The sequence below is a fragment of the Lynx canadensis genome, chromosome B4 (assembly GCF_007474595.2).
Source record: "Lynx canadensis isolate LIC74 chromosome B4, mLynCan4.pri.v2, whole genome shotgun sequence".
NCBI classification, from domain to species: Eukaryota; Metazoa; Chordata; class Mammalia; order Carnivora; family Felidae; genus Lynx; species Lynx canadensis.
Window position 1 is genome coordinate 124,488,723 of NC_044309.1, and position 18,931 is coordinate 124,507,653.

At 36.3% G+C, this 18,931-nt stretch overlaps 1 protein-coding gene across 2 annotated transcripts in view; it reads left to right on the forward strand.

Moving 5' to 3' along the window:
• The first annotated feature begins 375 nt into the window (after positions 1 to 375).
• Positions 376 to 18,931, forward strand: part of WASHC4 (WASH complex subunit 4) — a 60,754-nt gene continuing 42,198 nt past the window's right edge. Inside the window, exons 1-13 of one of the 2 annotated variants that reach the window (XM_030320426.2) lie at positions 376 to 525; positions 3,378 to 3,517; positions 4,866 to 4,919; positions 5,014 to 5,079; positions 5,981 to 6,026; positions 6,491 to 6,558; positions 9,903 to 9,985; positions 11,543 to 11,585; positions 12,047 to 12,150; positions 13,603 to 13,723; positions 15,231 to 15,354; positions 15,454 to 15,581; positions 16,584 to 16,744. In XM_030320426.2, the coding sequence (XP_030176286.1) occupies positions 465 to 525; positions 3,378 to 3,517; positions 4,866 to 4,919; positions 5,014 to 5,079; positions 5,981 to 6,026; positions 6,491 to 6,558; positions 9,903 to 9,985; positions 11,543 to 11,585; positions 12,047 to 12,150; positions 13,603 to 13,723; positions 15,231 to 15,354; positions 15,454 to 15,581; positions 16,584 to 16,744 (1,199 nt within the window). In that variant the 5' untranslated portion in view covers positions 376 to 464. The remainder of the gene's footprint in view (positions 526 to 3,377; positions 3,518 to 4,865; positions 4,920 to 5,013; positions 5,080 to 5,980; positions 6,027 to 6,490; positions 6,559 to 9,902; positions 9,986 to 11,542; positions 11,586 to 12,046; positions 12,151 to 13,602; positions 13,724 to 15,230; positions 15,355 to 15,453; positions 15,582 to 16,583; positions 16,745 to 18,931) is intronic. The other variant, XM_030320427.1, reaches the window with a different exon arrangement.

Genomic DNA, 18,931 nt, shown 5'->3' on the forward strand with positions numbered 1-18,931 from the left:
GCGGTGGACAGGGAGGGCATTGGCAATTTGTGCTTCTTGTAAGAAGCACCTGGACAGCGACGTCCTCGAGGACCACGCCCTCCTGTTAAGCCACTAGTGCGTCAATTTTGCCCTTCTTAGGCTAGACTGATGGAGCAACTCCCCAGGTATTAAAAATGACCTGGAGACACCAGGGAGAAGTCAAAGGCACCGATGTGTCTTCAGATGTGAAGCGAACGGCGGTGAGGACCTAGTCCCGACCGCAGGACGCCTCGAGCACCGCCGCCGCAGCGGCCGCCTCCGGCCGCCGCGGACGACTCGCTTTCCCAGCAGCCCCCGCGGCCCATAGGGCCTTGAGCCGGGCCTGCCCTCGCGAGCGGGGGCGGGGCCGGGGCCGGAAGTCACGTGCCTCGACAGCCGCCCGGGTGAGGCTGCCTCGGTCGCCCAGTCTGGTTGGGGCTGTGACTGTGGGAGGCGCCGGGGTGATGGCGGTGGAGACTCTGTCCCCAGACTGGGAGTTCGACCGCGTTGACGACGGCTCACAGAGTAAGGGAGCGGCAGGGCAAGGGCTGCGGGTGGATGCTCGCCGGCCCGCCTCAGCCCCCCACCGGCGGCGCTCCTGCGGGAGGGCTCTGCGTCGTGGTCGCCGCGCAGCCGTCCAGTTCGGGACACTTGCTGCCCCTTGAAGTGTGAGAGGGACGCGCCCTCGGGCGTTACTTTCGGGGTTGGGGCTCCAGCGGCGGTGGGTCAGGCCGGCCGGGTCAGGGCTCAGCGTCCGGGGCGGTGGCTCTCCCGAGGAGCCCGTGGTGCCCGGGGCAGCGGCGTCCCCTCTCCGCTACCCAGGGCCGGGCGGGGTGCGTCCAGGGAGGCCCAGCAGCCCGGGGAGCCGAGGCTGGCCCTGCCTCTGGCCTCTCGGGGCTTTCGCCACATGTGCGGAGTGTGCAGTTCTAGAACGGGCTGAGTGAGGTCCGGGTTCCTGTTTTCGCTTTCCTGTTTTTCTACTTTTCTTCCAATCAACTTTTGGAAGTTTGAGGATTTTTTCTGCATGTTCTTACAGCGTAAAAGACAGCGGAAAAGCACTCTTCCCGCGGAAAAAATAAACGAGCGAGTGCCAGTTTACCCCCTTCCGTGCCTTTTATTTACAAGTAGCGTTTTTCAGAGATGTTCTGTAGCTTCCGTTGCACCTAGAAAGGTTGCAAAAATTAAGCAACTTATACTTCATAAAATCGAGTCGTTTCGTTTTTAACTTGAAAGTCCAACCCCCAAAACTAAAGGTAGAGACCAAATAATTATTTTAGTGAAACTCTACTTAAGATTAATTCAAATTGGTAATGCTTCTTATCTGTAGTGCTGTTATTCTGTTTAAGTGATATGAGAGATTGAGACCTCCCGCTTGTTAATTTGTTTCTTAATACAGTTTTCCCAAAAGGTGAATGTAATTTTTAAAAATTACACGTGAACCCTGCCTAACTTTACAAAGAAAAAAATCATGTGTACCAACTTACATGTAATTAAGTAAGAAGCATGAGCTCAATTCATAAATGGTTTGCAGTTTTTCATAAAACATTCCATAAGTTAGTAGCTCTTATGCAGCATAAAAAAAAATCGTGGTGGTAATGACGTCCTTCAACTTTTTTTGTGGCGAGGATTTTGTATTTACTGTTATAAAGTGAACTGCGCCTTGTCATGTATGAGGTTTTATGGACAGAGGTCTCTTACTCTAGTATCTTCAAAAAACTGTAATGAAAATATATTGCTAGGTTTGAAAATGGTTCAACTGAGAGTAGGATGATCGGATTCAGTCAACAGACATTTTCTGCATCCTAGGAACTGTGTAAAGTATTAGAGCTACAGAGATTACACAAAGAATGTTGAGATGAGCATGTAAATACATTTTTGGATTTGACTCTTGAGGAATCGCCCTGGATTTCTTCAAATCTTTTTGTCATAACTTTGTACTAATTTTACAACTATTGATTATTTTATCAGCAAGGAACTTTAATGTTATTGCAGGTTATCAGTTGCCCATTGCTTTGTGAATTCCCAGACTAACTGCCACCATGCTTTTCTGGCATTGTCATGAAGAACTCATTTGCTGGTTAAATGCATGTAATTGAGAATTAGGCATGTATTTGGGATTTCAAGAATCTCTCACAGTTTTTAAATTTATGAGTCATATCTAGATTGTCTTCTAAAATTGCCTAGGTTACTCCTGCAGTGAGATAGGAATAGATCTCAGGCTCTGAGCATTAGTTGCAAAATAAGGGAGATTGGGAAGCTAGGTCTTTATCCTTAGAATATAATTTATCTTAGAGTTACTTTGCAAGGCTAATTTGAGAGAAAAATTTTAGTTTTTTTTTAGGAGACAACGATTGAATAGTTATTCACATCAATAAAAGAAACTGAATTGGATTTGCTGTCTTTGGAATAAGTAATTAATTCTTATGTATAAGATAGAATATCTCCTTTTAGTATTAATTTTGATGACTAGACATACTTTTATTGTCCAGTTTATTCCACTGACCCCTTAGAGTCATCTATTGTGTAAATTGTGTAAATATTACCACTATATTCTATACTCAGTGTTCTTCATTTGGCTTTTCCAACTCTTATGATAGTGAAGTCATTAAAATATCTTGGTGAATTTTGGGCGTTACAGAAATAACATGATAGAGCAGGTCTAAAACCGTTTTTAAAAACAATATTTAGATGTATTTAAAAATTTTTTTTTCATGTTTATTTTTGAGAGAGACAGAGTGTGAGTGGGGAAGGGGCGGAGAGATGAAGACACAGAATCTGAAGCAGGCTTCAGGCTCTGAGCTGTCAGCACAGAGCCCCTTGTGGGGCTCCAGCACACGAACTGTGAGATTGTGACCTGAGCCGAAGTTGAATGCTTAACCGACTGAGCCACCTAGGCACCCCTGGATGTATTTTTAGACAGTAGTTTACAGTATAGAGAATTAAAAATTACCTTTTTAAATTTTGCTTCTGTGACAACAGATTTTTGCGCCTGATACAGGTCTTTATTTATTTTTTTTGCAAAAAAGTTATTTATGACTAAAACATAGGATCAAGATGTTGAGCTATTGAAGGCATTATTCACATTATTTATGGGGTAAATAGGACAATAAATTTTTCATAGTACTTTAAAGTTGTAGTTTAAATGTGGTATTACTGTATAACATGCACAGCTTTTAAAATTACTATTTGGAAAAGATGAAAAGCTGAATTATTGTTTAATTTTGAAACTTTATTTTCAAGACGTCCAGACATTCCAAAGTAATACATTTAAAAATGCTTAGTAAGTACTTTGCTGTGACTTTTGAGATTATTTGAAGTAAATGTCCTGTAATTCATTACTTGTACTTCTTACATACTATTTTAAAATTTAAATTTAGAAATTCATGCTGAAGTTCAACTTAAGAATTACGGGAAATTTCTTGAGGAATATACATCTCAACTGAGAAGAATTGAGGATGCATTGGATGATTCAATTGGTGATGTTTGGGATTTCAATCTTGATCCAATAGCATTAAAGGTTTGATTTTGTTTTATTTTTAATTTATGTGTGTATTTTCAGGACATACTATATCTTGAAAACATAGTTTTAAAAAATGGAATATACAGTTGGCCCTTGAACGATGTGGGGGTTAAGGGCACTGACTTCCCATGTCATTGAAAATCTGCATATAACTTTTGACTCACCAAACTTCACCTCCTGTTGACCAGAAGCCTTACCAATAACATAAACAGTTCATTGACACATATTTTGTCTGACACATATTTTGACACAAATTATGTGTTATATTCTTACAATAAGCTGGAGAAAAGAAAATGTTATTAAGAAAATCATGATGAAAAATACATTGACAGTACTGTACTGTGTTTATAAAAAAATGAATCCACATGTAAGTGGACTCACACAATTCAAACCTGTGTTGTTCAGAGTTCAACTGTATGTTTTTATTATTTGGAATCTAGAGAACTGAAACTTGGAGGAAAAATTGTTAATTTATTCATCTCTAAGCCATGCAGTTGGTTTTTTTTTTTTTTTTTTAATGAATGACACAAACCTCTTTGAGGTAGCCTTTGTTTTTCACCAAGAAAATGAAGAGGGTTGGAATAAAATATTCAAGCTTTATTTTTTCCTTATTGAGATTATTTTATGTGCAGTGAAATACATAGATTTACAATATACTGTTCGGTGAATTTTGTCAAACATCCATATCCATGTAACTCATATTCTAATGAAAATATAGAAGATTTTCATCATTTCCCCTTATGCTATTTAGAGGATCTTAATGTGGGAGTACTGGCATTTTTGGTTTATTTTTTAAATTTTTTATTTAAATTCCAGTTAGTTAACATATAGTGTAATACTAGTTTTAGTAGAATTTAATTTGGGAGTAATTTCTTAATGCACAAAATAAGGCATTCCTGCTCTGTACCATTTTCAGATCATTCTGTCTTGTTTTATCTTTGAAACTGTAATCGGTTACCACTTAATAATTAACATTTACTGAGCATTTATTATGTACTAGACACTGCCCTCAGTTACATATTGACTTTTTCGGTAACAGTTTTCTTGAAATTCACACATCTCACAATTTTTGGAATTCACATATCGTATAATTCTTTGTTTTTTTAGTGTATTCACAAAATCATGCAGGTATCACTAGACTCAATTTTAGAGCATTTTCAACACCCTCAAAAGAAATCCTATGTCCCTTAGCAGTCACTCCTGATCTAGTGTGGTGTTAGTGCTAAGTACAGGGTTCAACGCAAGTTTGAATAGAATAGATAGGGCTAGACTCAATTTGTGTATTCAACATTTCAATTATTTTTTTCAAATTAAAAAGAAATGTTCTTTCCCTCTGTTACTATAGCTTTTGCCTTATGAACAGTCTTCCCTTTTGGAACTCATAAAGACTGAAAACAAGGTACAGATTTCTAAACCTAAAAATCTTATTTTTTTGAAATGCTTTAGTTATCTGCTATAACTTATATTTTTTATGTTTTTACACATGAAACTAGGTCTTGAACAAAGTCATTACTGTTTATGCTGCACTTTGTTGTGAAATCAAGAAATTAAAGTATGAGGTAATTATTTGTACTCTTAAGATGTTAAAAACATGATATAAAAGCAAATATGTGCTTACATATACAGTGTATATAAAGATTTATTGCATGTTGAATTGTTTATTTAAAGTAATACTAATAGTGATTACCATTCACTGAGTGTGCTTTCTGTGTACCAGACACCATAGGAATCCTGTTTATATGTAGAATGAAAGGCAGATAGTATGAGGAATAGATGAGGAAACAGATGAGCTTAAAGAGGATGTCACTTGCCTAACATTTTACTAGTGGTAACTGTTTGAGTCTGGGTCTGCATACCTTCAGAGTCTGTGTTATCTGCCACATATACTAGCTTTCTAGATATAATTGACTTTTTAGCCTTTTTTTTTTTTTTTTTTTAAAGTGAGCTCCATGCCCAGCATGGGGCTTGAAGTCACCACCCTGAGATTAAGAGTTGCATGCTCTACTGACTGATCCAGCCAGGCATCCCAAGATATAACCGATTTAAGAAAAAAAAAAAAAAAAAGCTTTGGATTTTTAATATGCTTTGTATTACCTTACCCATGGGTCATTAAAACTCTGGTAGAAGTTGGTAAACTTCCTCTTTTTTTCTGTACCCTTTTGATACCATGCGGTTGCTTTCTCTTCTCATGAACTAGTGGGAGGATGTGGGACAATTAGAATGGTTAGAAAAGACAAAGGCAAGGGTAAAGAAATTAAGAGATAACTTTGAGTATTAATGATATCTTTGGTAGTCTAAAGATAAATTGAATTTACCTGTTTTGTAAGCAGTTTTTGAATTTAAGTGAATTTGTATGTGATGTAGTCCTCTGATTATTATTAAATATGGATAACTAAGAGAGCCTAGGAATTTAAAAACAAAATAGCAACCTTTAAAATTATTTTATTTTTTTTTAAACAGGCTGAAACTAAATTTTATAATGGTCTCTTGTTTTATGGAGAAGGAGGTAAGTTTTAAAATTTTACATCGTAATGCCATAATGCCTTTTTGACGTTGAAATGAACAAAAAGTTGGCAATTCTAGGACTACCATGATTATATGATGTATTAATGTGAGAAAAATATTCAGATTTTTTGTTGGTTTATTTGTTTTCATAAGCAGATGGAAAAACCCTGAGTGATGAAGCAGCAGCAAATTCTCTAAAATCTATTTGTGATATTTTTATAACTTACAAAGCACCGTGGCTAGATAAGGATTTTCCTTGAATTCACTAAATAGTGAAACAGATGATTGTTTTAACTGAATCATTAATGATTGTCTCATTTTTCTTTTCAGTATAAACATTCTGTTTTTCAATAGTATGCAGTTTAGAAGATATACTAATAAAAGTTGTATTTATTTTTCTTTTTGGGTCTTGACTAAGTTTAAACTAAAAAATTGAAATATGACTCTTTATGTTGCCCTTTAAAGCTACAGATTCCAGCATGGTGGAAGGTGATTGCCAAATTCAAATGGGAAGATTTATTTCATTTTTACAGGTAACTAGTTTTGACTTTTTGCTGTTTTTTTCTTTTTTTCTTAAAGTTTGGGTAGATTACACTCAAAAAAGAGTTCAAATGCTAAAAGCGTGTACTGTGAGAGTAAGACACTTAGTTGGCATTGAATTATAGTTAAGAGGTCATAATTCCTGAAAGATTTTCATAGCATTTTATGGAAATCAGGTATCAAAGTAAGTTTGTTTCTTTCTTCCTTTCATATTTTCATTTGTGGACAATTTGTCACCATGCCTTTTAAAATAATTTAAACTTTGGGGTGCTTGGGTGTCTCAGTCGGTTGAGCGTCTGACTTCGGCTCAGGTCATGATCTCGTGGTTTGTGAGTTCGAGCCCCGCATTGGGCTCTGTGCTGACAGCTCAGAGCCTGGAGCCTGCTTCAGATTCTGTGTCTCCCTCTCTCTCTGCCCCTCCCCTGCTTGCTCTCTCTGTCTCTCTCAAAAATAATAAACATTAAAAATAAATAAAAGTTGGAGGGCTGAAAGAAAAGAAGGTGAGAAAGAATGACATCTTGCCATTTGTAGCAATGTGGATGGAAGTAGAGTGTATTATGCTAAGCAAAATAAGAAAGACAGATATATGATTTCACTCATGTGGAATTTAAGAAACACAACAGATGAACATAGAGGAAGGGAAAGAAAAATAAGATAAAAACAGAGAGGGAGGCAAACCATAAGGGACTCTTAAATACGGAGAACATACCGAGGGTTGCTGGGGGTGAGGAGTTAAGTGGGTGATGGGCATTAAGGAGGGCACTTGTTGGGATGAGCACAGGGTGTCATGTAAGAGATGATGGGTTCTGCTCCTGAAGCCAGCACTACCCTGTATGTTGAGTAACTTGAAAGTGCATTTAAAAAAGTGAAAAGAAGATAGGTCATCCAGAGAAAGCAGATACCACCTCTGCATCAAGGGAAAAAGGGGAAAGGGTTGGGGTTGCCAGAATCTGGGAGTTTGGAGCAGGAGCCCTGTGGAGTTAGTGCTCATATCTCTGAAGGAACCAGCGCTGCCTGGTGGGCTGGTACCTCTGAGACAGCAACATGGGGTTGGTTCTGTAGTGCTGAAAGAAGCTGAAGGCTGGAGCAAACTGCCATTGATGGGGTGGACTGCTCTTGTCTGGGTTTTATTGATAAAATCAGCAAGAAGTAGGGGCGCCTGGATGGCTCAGTTGGTTAAGCATCCAGCTCTTGATTTTGGCTCAGGTCACGATCTCATTGTGGTGAGATTGAGTCTCTCGTTGGGCTCAGCATGGAGCCTACTTGGGATTCTCTCTCATGCTCTCTCTCAAAATAAATAACTTAAAAAAAGAAAAAGCAAGAAATAGAAAGAATGTCCTTTTCCTGCCCTCCAGTGTCCTTTTAGTGCCACCTGTTGACAGAACCTAATGGGAAACCTGCTGGCAGGAGTCTAAGAAATGTAATTTGCAGGGTCCCCAGTGAATGTGTCAGTTTCTCTGTCTAGTTTTATCAAATTGCACATTTCTTATTTTCAGGATATTCTGTTGGTGCATACAAGTTTAAAATTGTTGGGGCGCCTGGGTGGCGCAGTCGGTTAAGCGTCCGACTTCAGCCAGGTCACGATCTCGCAGTCCGGGAGTTCGAGCCCCGCGTCAGGCTCTGGGCTGATGGCTCGGAGCCTGGAGCCTGTTTCCAATTCTGTGTCTCCCTCTCTCTCTGCCCCTCCCCCGTTCATGCTCTGTCTCTCTCTGTCCCAAAAATAAATAAACGTTGAAAAAAAAAAAAAATTAAAAAAAAAAATTGTTAATCATTCTTTGTAAGTTGAATCTGTTATGTGGTAACCCTGTTTAACTATAATAATTACATATGTAATATATGATTGTATAAGTATGTGTTATAAACTATAGCTCTGATATACTAACAAACTCTATTTTGTCTGATATTATCACTGTCCCAGCTCTGTTTTAGTTAACATTTTCTTGATTTATTTTTTTATATTCTCTCAACCTTTCAGTATCGTTATGTTTAAGTTGTGATTCTTTAAAGTCACATGTATCTGGATTTTGCTTTATTACATGATCTGAAAATCTGAAGATCTCTGTCTTTTAATTGGCTAATTCTATTTTATTTAAATAGTCTATTATTTAAATAAACTTGTTTCTTCCTTTTTTATTTTGTGCTATTTGTCTGAATTTTATGTTCTTTGCTTTTATTGAACTTTTAGAAGTTTAATAAGAAAGGTAAAACTAGAGCTATTTAAAAAAATTTTTTTTAATGTTTATTTTTGAGAGAGAGAGAGAGAGATACAGAGTGCAAGTGGGGGAGGGGCAGAGAGGGAGACACAGAATGTGAAGCAGGCTCCAGGCTCTGAGCTGTCAGCACAGAGCCCGACATGTGGCTCGAACTCATGAACCATGAGATCATGACCTGAGCCAATGTTGGACGCTTAACTGAGCCACATAGGCGCCCCTAAAACTAGAGCTATTTAAGTAAAATTGAAATGCATTATTTATTTTTGTTTTCAAACATTTAAAATTGTTTTTGGATCTCATTGACAGCTGCATAAAATTAAAATTTTAAACCTTCAACAAGCGTTTCATAAGCCCTAGCATATGTTAGGAACTGTTCTTGGTGCTGGGGATACAGCATTGCACAAAACCAACAGAAATTCCTGCCCTTGTAGAACTTAAAATTTAGCCACAGATTTAATCAGGCTTTAAATACTTTTGCATACCAGTTGTTTTTTTAGGTTTAAGCATCGAGAGCTTCTGAAAAGAAATTTTCAGAAGGTATGGGACGTGGTAGATGCAAATTAATTTTTTCATGACAAACATATGCCTGCAGTCAGTAGTATTTCCCTTTCTGTGTACCAAATCTGTTTATAGGTGAGGTTAAGGGTCATAAGCATTTGAAGTTATTTCAGAGTGACTCCTGGAGAGCCTTTCCCTCATTGTCCTACTTCCTAAATTGCCAGCTCTTGAGCTTCTTCGTTCAGGTGTTCATTTTTTTATTCACTTCACGGGACAGAACTTTATTGAGAAGCACATGAGGGTTAGTCACCATGCTGGACAGTGGATACTTAAGGAATAAGATAGTCTCTGTCATTTAAGAATTACATGAGTAACTAAAGTATAATATTTAGAATAAAAGTATGAATGAAATGCTGTGGGGGCAAAGCAGTAGAAATGACTTTGGGAGGCAGGAGAAGGGTTAAGGACTGCTTACTTGAAGGATGTTTGGAATTGTCTGTCTGCAGGTTAACTGGAAATTTTACTGGAAAACTGTTTTGTTTTTGTTTACCATTGTTACCATAAAATAGAGAAATGGTGACATTTAAAAAGCAACTATGTAACATATACTCAACTTGTCATTTCAGGAACTATCTTGTTTTGTGACGAGGTGCTATGAAGTGGTGATGAATGTAGTCCATCAGTTGGCTGCCCTCTATATCAGTAACAAGTAATGGATTTTGTAAATATTTGTGCATTTATAATAGAGATGCAGGGAATGTTTTTCTAAAACTAGCCAGTTACCCGAAATAATTTTTCATTTGTTTACTTATTCTCTCATTCATTTATTCAGCATCTTTTGAAGATGCATGATGTTTCGAACAGTACTTGATGTGTATAATACATAGGTTAATAAGAATTTCTACCATGGTAAATGATGTTATCTCTCTGAATAAGAATGTTGACAGAATAAACTTAAATTTGATTATATAGAAAAGGCTAATATGGAATTAGAACTCGTACCAAATTCTCTCCCATTATTTCTCCTTTACATTGTTTCCTGGCTTATTAGAATCACATGGGACGTTTCTACAACTGCAGAATCTGGCGGAGTGGTGCCAGGGAATCTACACTGAAAAAGATTTTGGTTTTACTCAGTTGATCTTGCAAGTTTGAGAACCACTGTTCTAAATCAAGAAGAATAATCAAATTTTCATAGAGCCCTTACTGTTCTTAGTACTACAGAGTAATATCTCACATTTGATTAATTCTTTATACTTAAAAACTTTCCCATTTGCTATTTAATTATAATCTTACAGGAACTTTGTTTAGGTATATGACAAAGGGTTCTCAATTATGAGAAGTAACTGAGACCCAGAGGAATTCTATAAGATTCCATAGCAATTTAGATGCTGTTCTTTTGATCACCAGGTCCATTCATTGTTGTTCTTAGTATACCAGAATGCATCTTAACTGTTGCTGTGAACTGGAAGACTGTGTTAACTGTTTCTCATTCTCATGTTTTTCTCTACAGTTAGGTGTTCACTTTATGTTATGTTCTTTCACTGAAGCTGTCCTCAGGGCAGGGGGGAATGAGAGCATGAGAGCATGACTACACATCTGCAGTATCTGATGTGTAATTCAAAGAGAACTCCCCACCACCATGCCCCTGTCCAAAAGAGATGAAATTTATTTGTATTCTGAATTTAATTTTTAAAATATTCTATCCTGTGGAATATCTATATGTGCTTTGATGTATAAATACCGTCTTAAATTATTTACTGTTGAGTAGGAAATGTCTAGGAAGTAAAATTTGAATTATCCTGGGGCTTTTGACTTTGGCATGTTGTTTGTATGCATTGTTTTTCAGTAGGAATGAGAACTCAGAAATAAACCTGACTAGTTTCCAAATGCCAGTTTGGGTAAGATAACGAAGATTCTGGTTGGGAATTGAAAAATTCTAATAGTTTAGAAAGAAATGAATATCAGTTTCACTATTTCTCCATCTCCATCCCAAACTTGGTCCTTCAGGTTTAAAGGCTAGGGTTATTCATGGGTCACATATGGTCATTTCCCTACCCGTTGAGTTTAGGTATAGACAAGGATAACCCTGACTCTGTATACATGTTCGTTCTCTTCTTAGAAAAGTGGAGTGTGGCCCCATAAGTTATAGTGACTATAGCTGAAATAAAGCTAAATACATGTTAAAAGTCCAAGAGCTTCTGCTATGTGTTTTTCTTAAAAACAAAAAAGTTTTTTTTTTTAATTGGATGCTATTTTATTACAGGATTGCACCCAAAATTATAGAGACAACTGGAGTTCATTTTCAGGTAAAAGTCATTTAACTTGATCTGTAAAACTGTAATTTTTACTATATTTTACTGTGGAGTTTGTGTGATGGGGGAGTACAACAATTATAGCAAGACTCTTCAGAAAAAAAATTTTTTTTTGCTTCTTTTTAATTTGTGAAGTTGATGAGGCATTATTGACCCACTAGCAGTATAATTCTTAGTTTTTCCCAGTAGTGGCCCGATGCAAATTCTCTAAGTGGTCTCTTTGGAGAGTGAAATAATTCTGCAATATCCCAGTTAAGGATGAAATAGTGGGCAAAGCGTTTCTCTAAGGTTTACTGTTCCATCTGAGGATTAATAGTTTCATCTGTACGTTAATAAACTGATTTACCCACTGCTTTAATTTAGTAATTCGCCCAGTGTGTTTAACTTTAAAAATCCATAGGAAGCTTAACTTCTAACTAGTGATTAAATAGTAATCATTAAAGGTTTTTTGACAGACTATGTATGAGCACTTGGGAGAGCTGCTAACAGTTTTGCTTACCTTGGATGAAATTATTGATAATCATGTCACATTGAAAGAGCACTGGACTATGTACAAAAGGTGAGCCAATTAAATGTTTGAAATATTCTCTTTATATAATTAACGTGTTAGTAAAAAAGAAACAAATGTAAATGATGCAGCTCTTTTAAAAGACCTGGAGACCTATATTTAGAAGGATCTCCTGTCACGTGTTTCTATGAATACAGTAACCATTTTTTTAATTAATAATTTATTTACTTTTTAATTTACATCCAAGTTAGCATATGGTGCAACAATGATTTCAGGAGTAGATTCCTTAATTCCCCTTACCCGTTTAGCCTATCCCCCCTCCCATAACCCCTCTAGTAACCCTCAGTTTGTTCTCCATATTTATGAGTCTCTTCTGTTTTGTCTCCCGTTTTTATATTATTTTTGTTTCCCTTCCCTTATGTTCATCTGTTTTGTCTCTTAAAGTCCTCATATGAGTGAAGTCATATGCTATTTGTCTTTGACTAATTTTGCTTAGCATAATACCCTCTAGTTCCATCCATGTAGTTGCAAATGGCAAGATTTCATTCTTTTTGATTGCTGAGTAATACTCCATTGTGTGTGTGTGTGTGTGTGTGTGTGTGTGTGTGTGTATACATATATATACACACACACATGTATATACACACACATATATATACGTGTATATGTGTATACATATATATATATATATATATATATATACGTATATATGTACGTATATATATACATCTGCTTTATCCACATCTTTATCCATTCATCTGTGGAAGGACATTTGGGCTCTTTCCAGACTTTGGCTATTGTTGATAGTGCTGCTATAAACATTGGGGTGCATGTGCCCTTTCGAAACTGCATACCTGTATCCTTTGGATAGATATCTAGTAGTGCAATTGCTGGTCGTAGGGTAGTTCTATTTTTAATTTTTTTGAGAAACCTCCATACTATTTTCCAGAGTGGTTGCACCAGCTTGCATTCCCACCAACAATGCAAAAGAGATCCTCTTTCTCCACATCCTCGCCGACATCTGTTGTTGCCTGAGTTGTTAATGTTAGCCATTCTGACATACAGTAACCATTTTTAAATTTCAGATGGGCTTGTTTGAGAGTATGGTATACTTACATAAAGCATCCTAATACTTAAAGTATATTAGAATGTTAATTTGACTACCTTAGAACTCAGAGTTATTTTTTTCTTGGGTTCTGTTCAAGTGACAGTTGTTTTCCTGGACTTGGTTTTATTTCGTTGTATATTCTTAAGACTTCTTTAAGTCCAGGGATTTTATTTAGTTCATCTGGTATCTAGAGAGTACCAGACACCTGAATTTAGGATGATATAAAAAAGGCATGATTAGAAAATTAAATATATTAGCATTGGTTTTGTTCAGGTTTTCAAATGTGTAGAGCCAAACAAGCAATCAATACAAATGTAAAATTTTGATTTCTTGGAAATTTTTCAATTGAAGAATTATTAGTAAAATTGAAGGTCTTTCTCCTAATCTTCCACAAGGTTACTGAAATCTGTCCATCACAATCCTTCAAAATTTGGAATTCAGGAAGAAAAGCTAAAGCCGTTTGAAAAGTTTTTGCTGAAGCTAGAAGGGCAGTTACTTGATGGAATGATATTTCAGGTATGACAGCTCTATCAGGCTATACTAAATGGGCTTGTATTAGTTGATCCAGCTCAGAACTCTGTATGACACTTTGATAGCATACCATTGAAATATGTTTTCTTTAGAAGTGTTTGGCTTAAAACATAGTCAGTGTACTAAATGTAATTATTTTAGTACCTAGCAGCAAACAAAATTAATGGTACTAGTTGTATTTGGGGTGAGGGTTTTGTTTTTTTTTTTTAATTATGTAGAAGGATAAAACTATTCAAGGATTAAGATCTAAGCAGTTGCTTTAGTGTTTGTTGTTAAACTCTAGATTTGGGTGTGTTTAGGGACGCCTGGATGGCTCAGTAGGTTAGGCGTCCGACTTCGGCACAGGTCATGATCCTGCCTTCATGGGTTCAAGCCCTGTGTTGGGCTTTGAGCTGACAGTTCAGAGCCTGGAGCCTGCTTTAGATGCTGTGTCTCCCTTTCTTTGTGCCCCTCCCTTGCTTGTACTCTCTCTCCCATAAATGAATGAATGAATGTTTAATTCTTCCTAGGCTCAGGGAATATAATTTGGGTCTGTGTAGTCCAGGTAGCTTCCTACTATTTAGTAGCTATTTTAAGTTTAAATTAATTAAAATGAAATAAAATTTCACTTTCTCCACCACTTTCACGTGCTTAATAGCTGCATATACATAATCTAATCATTGCGGCAGACACTTCAAACTTACATGTTATATATCAATAATATCTTAATAAAGCTGAGGGAAAAATAGCCACAATTAGTCTGTGACTAGCTATCCTGTCAGCATAGAAATGTAGAACATTTCTATGATCACAGAAAGTTCTATTGGATAGCATTGCTTTGGGTAGTATTTATTAGAAATTGCAATATATTTATATTTAAAATCTGCTTCAAGGTTATTTTTAACATATTTTTACATAATGACAATAAAAAAGTTGATATATAGTTGACACATAATGTTAGTTTCAGGCATACAACATAGTGATTTGACATCTATACATTATGCTATTCTGAGGATCACACATTTTACAGATTGATCCCAACTATTGTTTATACTAATTAACAGCTAATATATTTGATTCAGAAGATAATTTTTTGTCATTGAGTCTTTTTCCAGGAGACATTCTGATACATGCTGTAATAAAGTGCTAGGAAAGTAATCATCAGAAAAAATACACTCTTCTCTTAAAAGTGCGTGGTAAAATAATAAAACGTTTTCCGTGCTTCATCAGATACATCTTCCATACGTCACTGAGCATCACTGTGTGTATCTCTTCATGTAGAATTTTGGATTTGTGGTTCAGTTGTATTTCACTAACTAGGTACTTAAGTACATAAGTACATATTTTTCACTCAAAAGGATTTAGTTATTAGATGACATTAAGGTAAAAACTTGAGCCTCAGTGTTACTGAGGTTGAAATGATGAATGTAGAAGTTTGTCACACGGTGTATATTTAAGTCTGTTTAATAACTTATTGAAAGTTTAAATTTCCCTTTAAATGTTTCCTATTTAGGCCTGTATAGAACAGCAGTTTGATTCTCTCAATGGAGGAGTATCTGTGTCAAAAAATAGCACTTTTGCTGAAGAATTTGCACATAGTATTCGCTCAATTTTTGCAAATGTAGAAGCCAAACTTGGTAATGTAAAAGGCATTTTTAAAATTTTTGTTGATAAAGTTTGCATTTCCTTGAATGTAGAATTAAGTATATTTTTCTCACATGCTGTTGTTTTATAAGGAGAACCTTCTGAAATTGACCAGAGAGACAAGTACGTTGGAATTTGTGGACTCTTTGTACTGCATTTTCAAATTTTTCGGACTGTTGATAAAAAGTTTTATAAATCTTTATTGGACATTTGTAAGAAGGTAAGAACTTGGAACTTTTTTTTTCAACTTGAGTAGGTGAAAAAGATTTTGGATAAAATTGGATATTCTAAAATGTATTTTATTCCTGATTATAAAAATAGTAATTTTTACAGTACTTTGTAATAATTATAAAAATAATACCATAAGAATTTTTAAAAAACAAGCATTCCCAGGGCACCTGGGTGGGTTGAGCGTCCAACTCTTGATTTTGGCTCAGGCCATCATCTCATGGTTTGTGAGTTTGAGCCCTGCATTGGGCTCTACTTTGGGCTCTGTGCCCACAGTGTGGAGCCTGCTTGAGATTCTCTCTCCTCTCTGCCCATCCCTCGTGCTCCCTCTCTCTCTGAAAATAAGCATTTTTTAAAACCCAAAAACCAAGCAGTCCAGAAATAAGTAACATAGTAAATGGAAGTACTGCATAATTCCACATCATATAAATACCTATTCGTGGAAGTTCTTCCAGATTTTTTCCTATAAATTAACTTCCTATTACTGTCACTGCTGTTTTCTTTTTCTTTGGTTCTTCTCCTCTTCTTGCCATTCCTTCTCATTATTGAAGTGGAAAAAAATTAAATTTTTTTTTTTTTTTTTTACATCTTTGCTATTTCCATGATGTGACACACCTGATTTCAAAATTGAAAACTTTGTGTGTAAAATCAAGTGATATGTGACCATGAGAATCCAGCCATCTTGGGTCTTTTATTTTTTCACTAATATAGAATAAAAGTAAAAGTGGTGAAGATTGAAGTTTCTGTTTGCTTTTTGCATATTTTTATCTGAATATCCATGAGAGTGTGTAAGTGTTTAATATTTAGGCAGAATAAAACTTTCTCATGCCCCATATCAGATATTAGAATGCCTTAATTGTGCCACAGTAAGATTATTTGTGTCATATGTATAAATGATTGTAAGTTGTCTTCCCGTTGTGTATTGTAGGACTATTAAACAGCTTACTGTTAGCCTGAATTTATTGATTTCCCTCTCTTACATTTACTATTTCAGGTACCAGCCATCACTCTAACTGCTAATATTATTTGGTTTCCTGATAATTTTTTGATCCAGAAAATACCAGCAGCTGCCAAACTTCTAGACAGAAAAAGTCTTCAAGCCATTAAAATACACAGAGATACTTTCCTACAGCAGAAAGCTCAATCGCTTACCAAGTGAGTTTATAAGTACCCGTAATGAAAGTGTTTAGATACTTTATATTCTTGGATCTTACACTGACTCTAAATATATGGAAAATATTTGGTTATAAGATCAAATGTACTTACTCATTACCAGAGAAGAGGTTAGACAATCTCTAGGAGGCTTAATTTTTAGGAGTTTTTTTGGTTTTGTTTTAAATGTTTTAGGTTTAAACTTAAAGATGCAGGAAAATTGTACTTTATGGAGATGTGTGTGTATATATAGGCACACATACATATGTACACATGTATTTGCAGACATATACACATACTTTTTATCAGACGCATTAAATATTTTGTGTAGAGTGAAGTTCCCGCAGTAGATGTCATTTGATGACATTAAAAACATTGGGTGTCCATGACTCAGTGATAATTTTTGGAGGCGTTGACTTTAATTTGATGCACTCCTTTTTTTAATTTGTGTTTTTATGAAAGTAACATATGTACATACTTAAGTCCAAAAGTACTAAAAGTTGAAAGGGAAAAACGACTGTCCTCTGTTCAGTTTCCCCCTGTACCTGAGTCCTGTTCCCTAACAGAATACTTTTAACTTTAGTTTCTTCTGATATTTACATCCTTATGTTGTTACATAATGTAACAACAATCAGATATTCTTCTGATATTTACATCCTATTTTGTTGAAGTCTTACTATGCAAATTTTCAAATACACACAAAAGAGAGAAAATAGATGAGTTCCCGTGTTCTCATCACCTAGCCTCAACACTTAATTTACTTGCACATTGTTTCTTGAGTGCATTGCTAAAATCACACACTGACCTGGATGAAGATTTTAGTGAAGTGATGCAGGACTGTGCCACTGGCTCTGTGCTGGACACAGTTTTTATTTGTGATATGATTAGAAGATAATAGGGATATTTATTCATTTTCTTTCGATCTTGACTGTCAAGGGGAAATTGGACCACTACTGCAGAATGGGGGAAGAAGGAGTACATCAGGAATATAGGAGTCCCCTAAAGCATCTCTTAGTACTCTCAAGTCTGGTGGTTCAAGTCCATGGAAAATGACAATTACTCAATTCAGGCAGGACTACACATAACGGAAATTTCGGAGCTTCCTCCTATCTTCTAAAACAGAACTGAGGAGGGAAAAAGACATAGTTTGGAGTTAAAGCTGTGAATTCAATAAGATGGAGACACAGGGATCAGGTTAATAGTATTAATTAAGGTGTGTGGATATCTTAATTATCAGAAGCATATATATATATATATTTTTTTAATTTACATCCAAATTAGCATATAGTGCAACAATGATTTCAGGAGTAGATACCTTAGTGCCCCTTACCCATTTAGCCCATTCCCCCCCCCCACAACCCCTCCAGTAACCCTCAGTTTGTTCTCCATATTTATGAGTCTCTTCTGTTTTGTCCCCCTCCCTGTTTTTATATTATTTTTGTTTCCCTTCCCTTGTGTTCATCTGTTTTGTCTCTTAAAGTCCTCATATGAGTGAAGTCATATGATATTTGTCTTTGACTGATTTCACTTCGCGTAATACCTTCCAGTTCCAGTCATGTAGTTGCAAATGGCAAGATTTCATTCTTTTTGATTGCCGAGTAATACTCCATTGTATATATAGACCACATCTTCTTTATCCATTCATCCATCGATGGACATTTGGGCTCTTTCGATACTTTGGCTATTGTTGATAGTGCTGGTATAAACATGGGGGTGCATGTGTCCCTTTGAAACTGCACACCTGCATCCCTTGGATAAATACCCAGTAGTACAATTGCTGGGTCGTAGGATAGTTCTCTGTTTAGTTTTTTGAGGAGCCTCCATTCTGTTTTCCAGAGTGGCTGCACCAGCTTGCATTCCCATCTTAATATTCTTTAATAGTGTGATGCAGTTGCTAAAAATGCCAATACATACTTGGATTATGTTAATAACTATATCCAGATTATGGGAAATGGTACTTATAATATCTAGGCCATGTGAATTGGTAGTTTCATTGAATTTTTATTGGTTAGATCATAGTTGGTGTCCAGTGGTGTCACATTTTTAAGAGGGACACAAAATGCAGCAACCCTAAATGCAGCTGATCAGGGTATGTCAGAAGACCTGACAACCATGCCTTTTGAAGAATCTCTACATAGTTTGACCTTTAAAAGAGAAATCTGAGAAATGATGTGGTGAGCTCCTTAAATA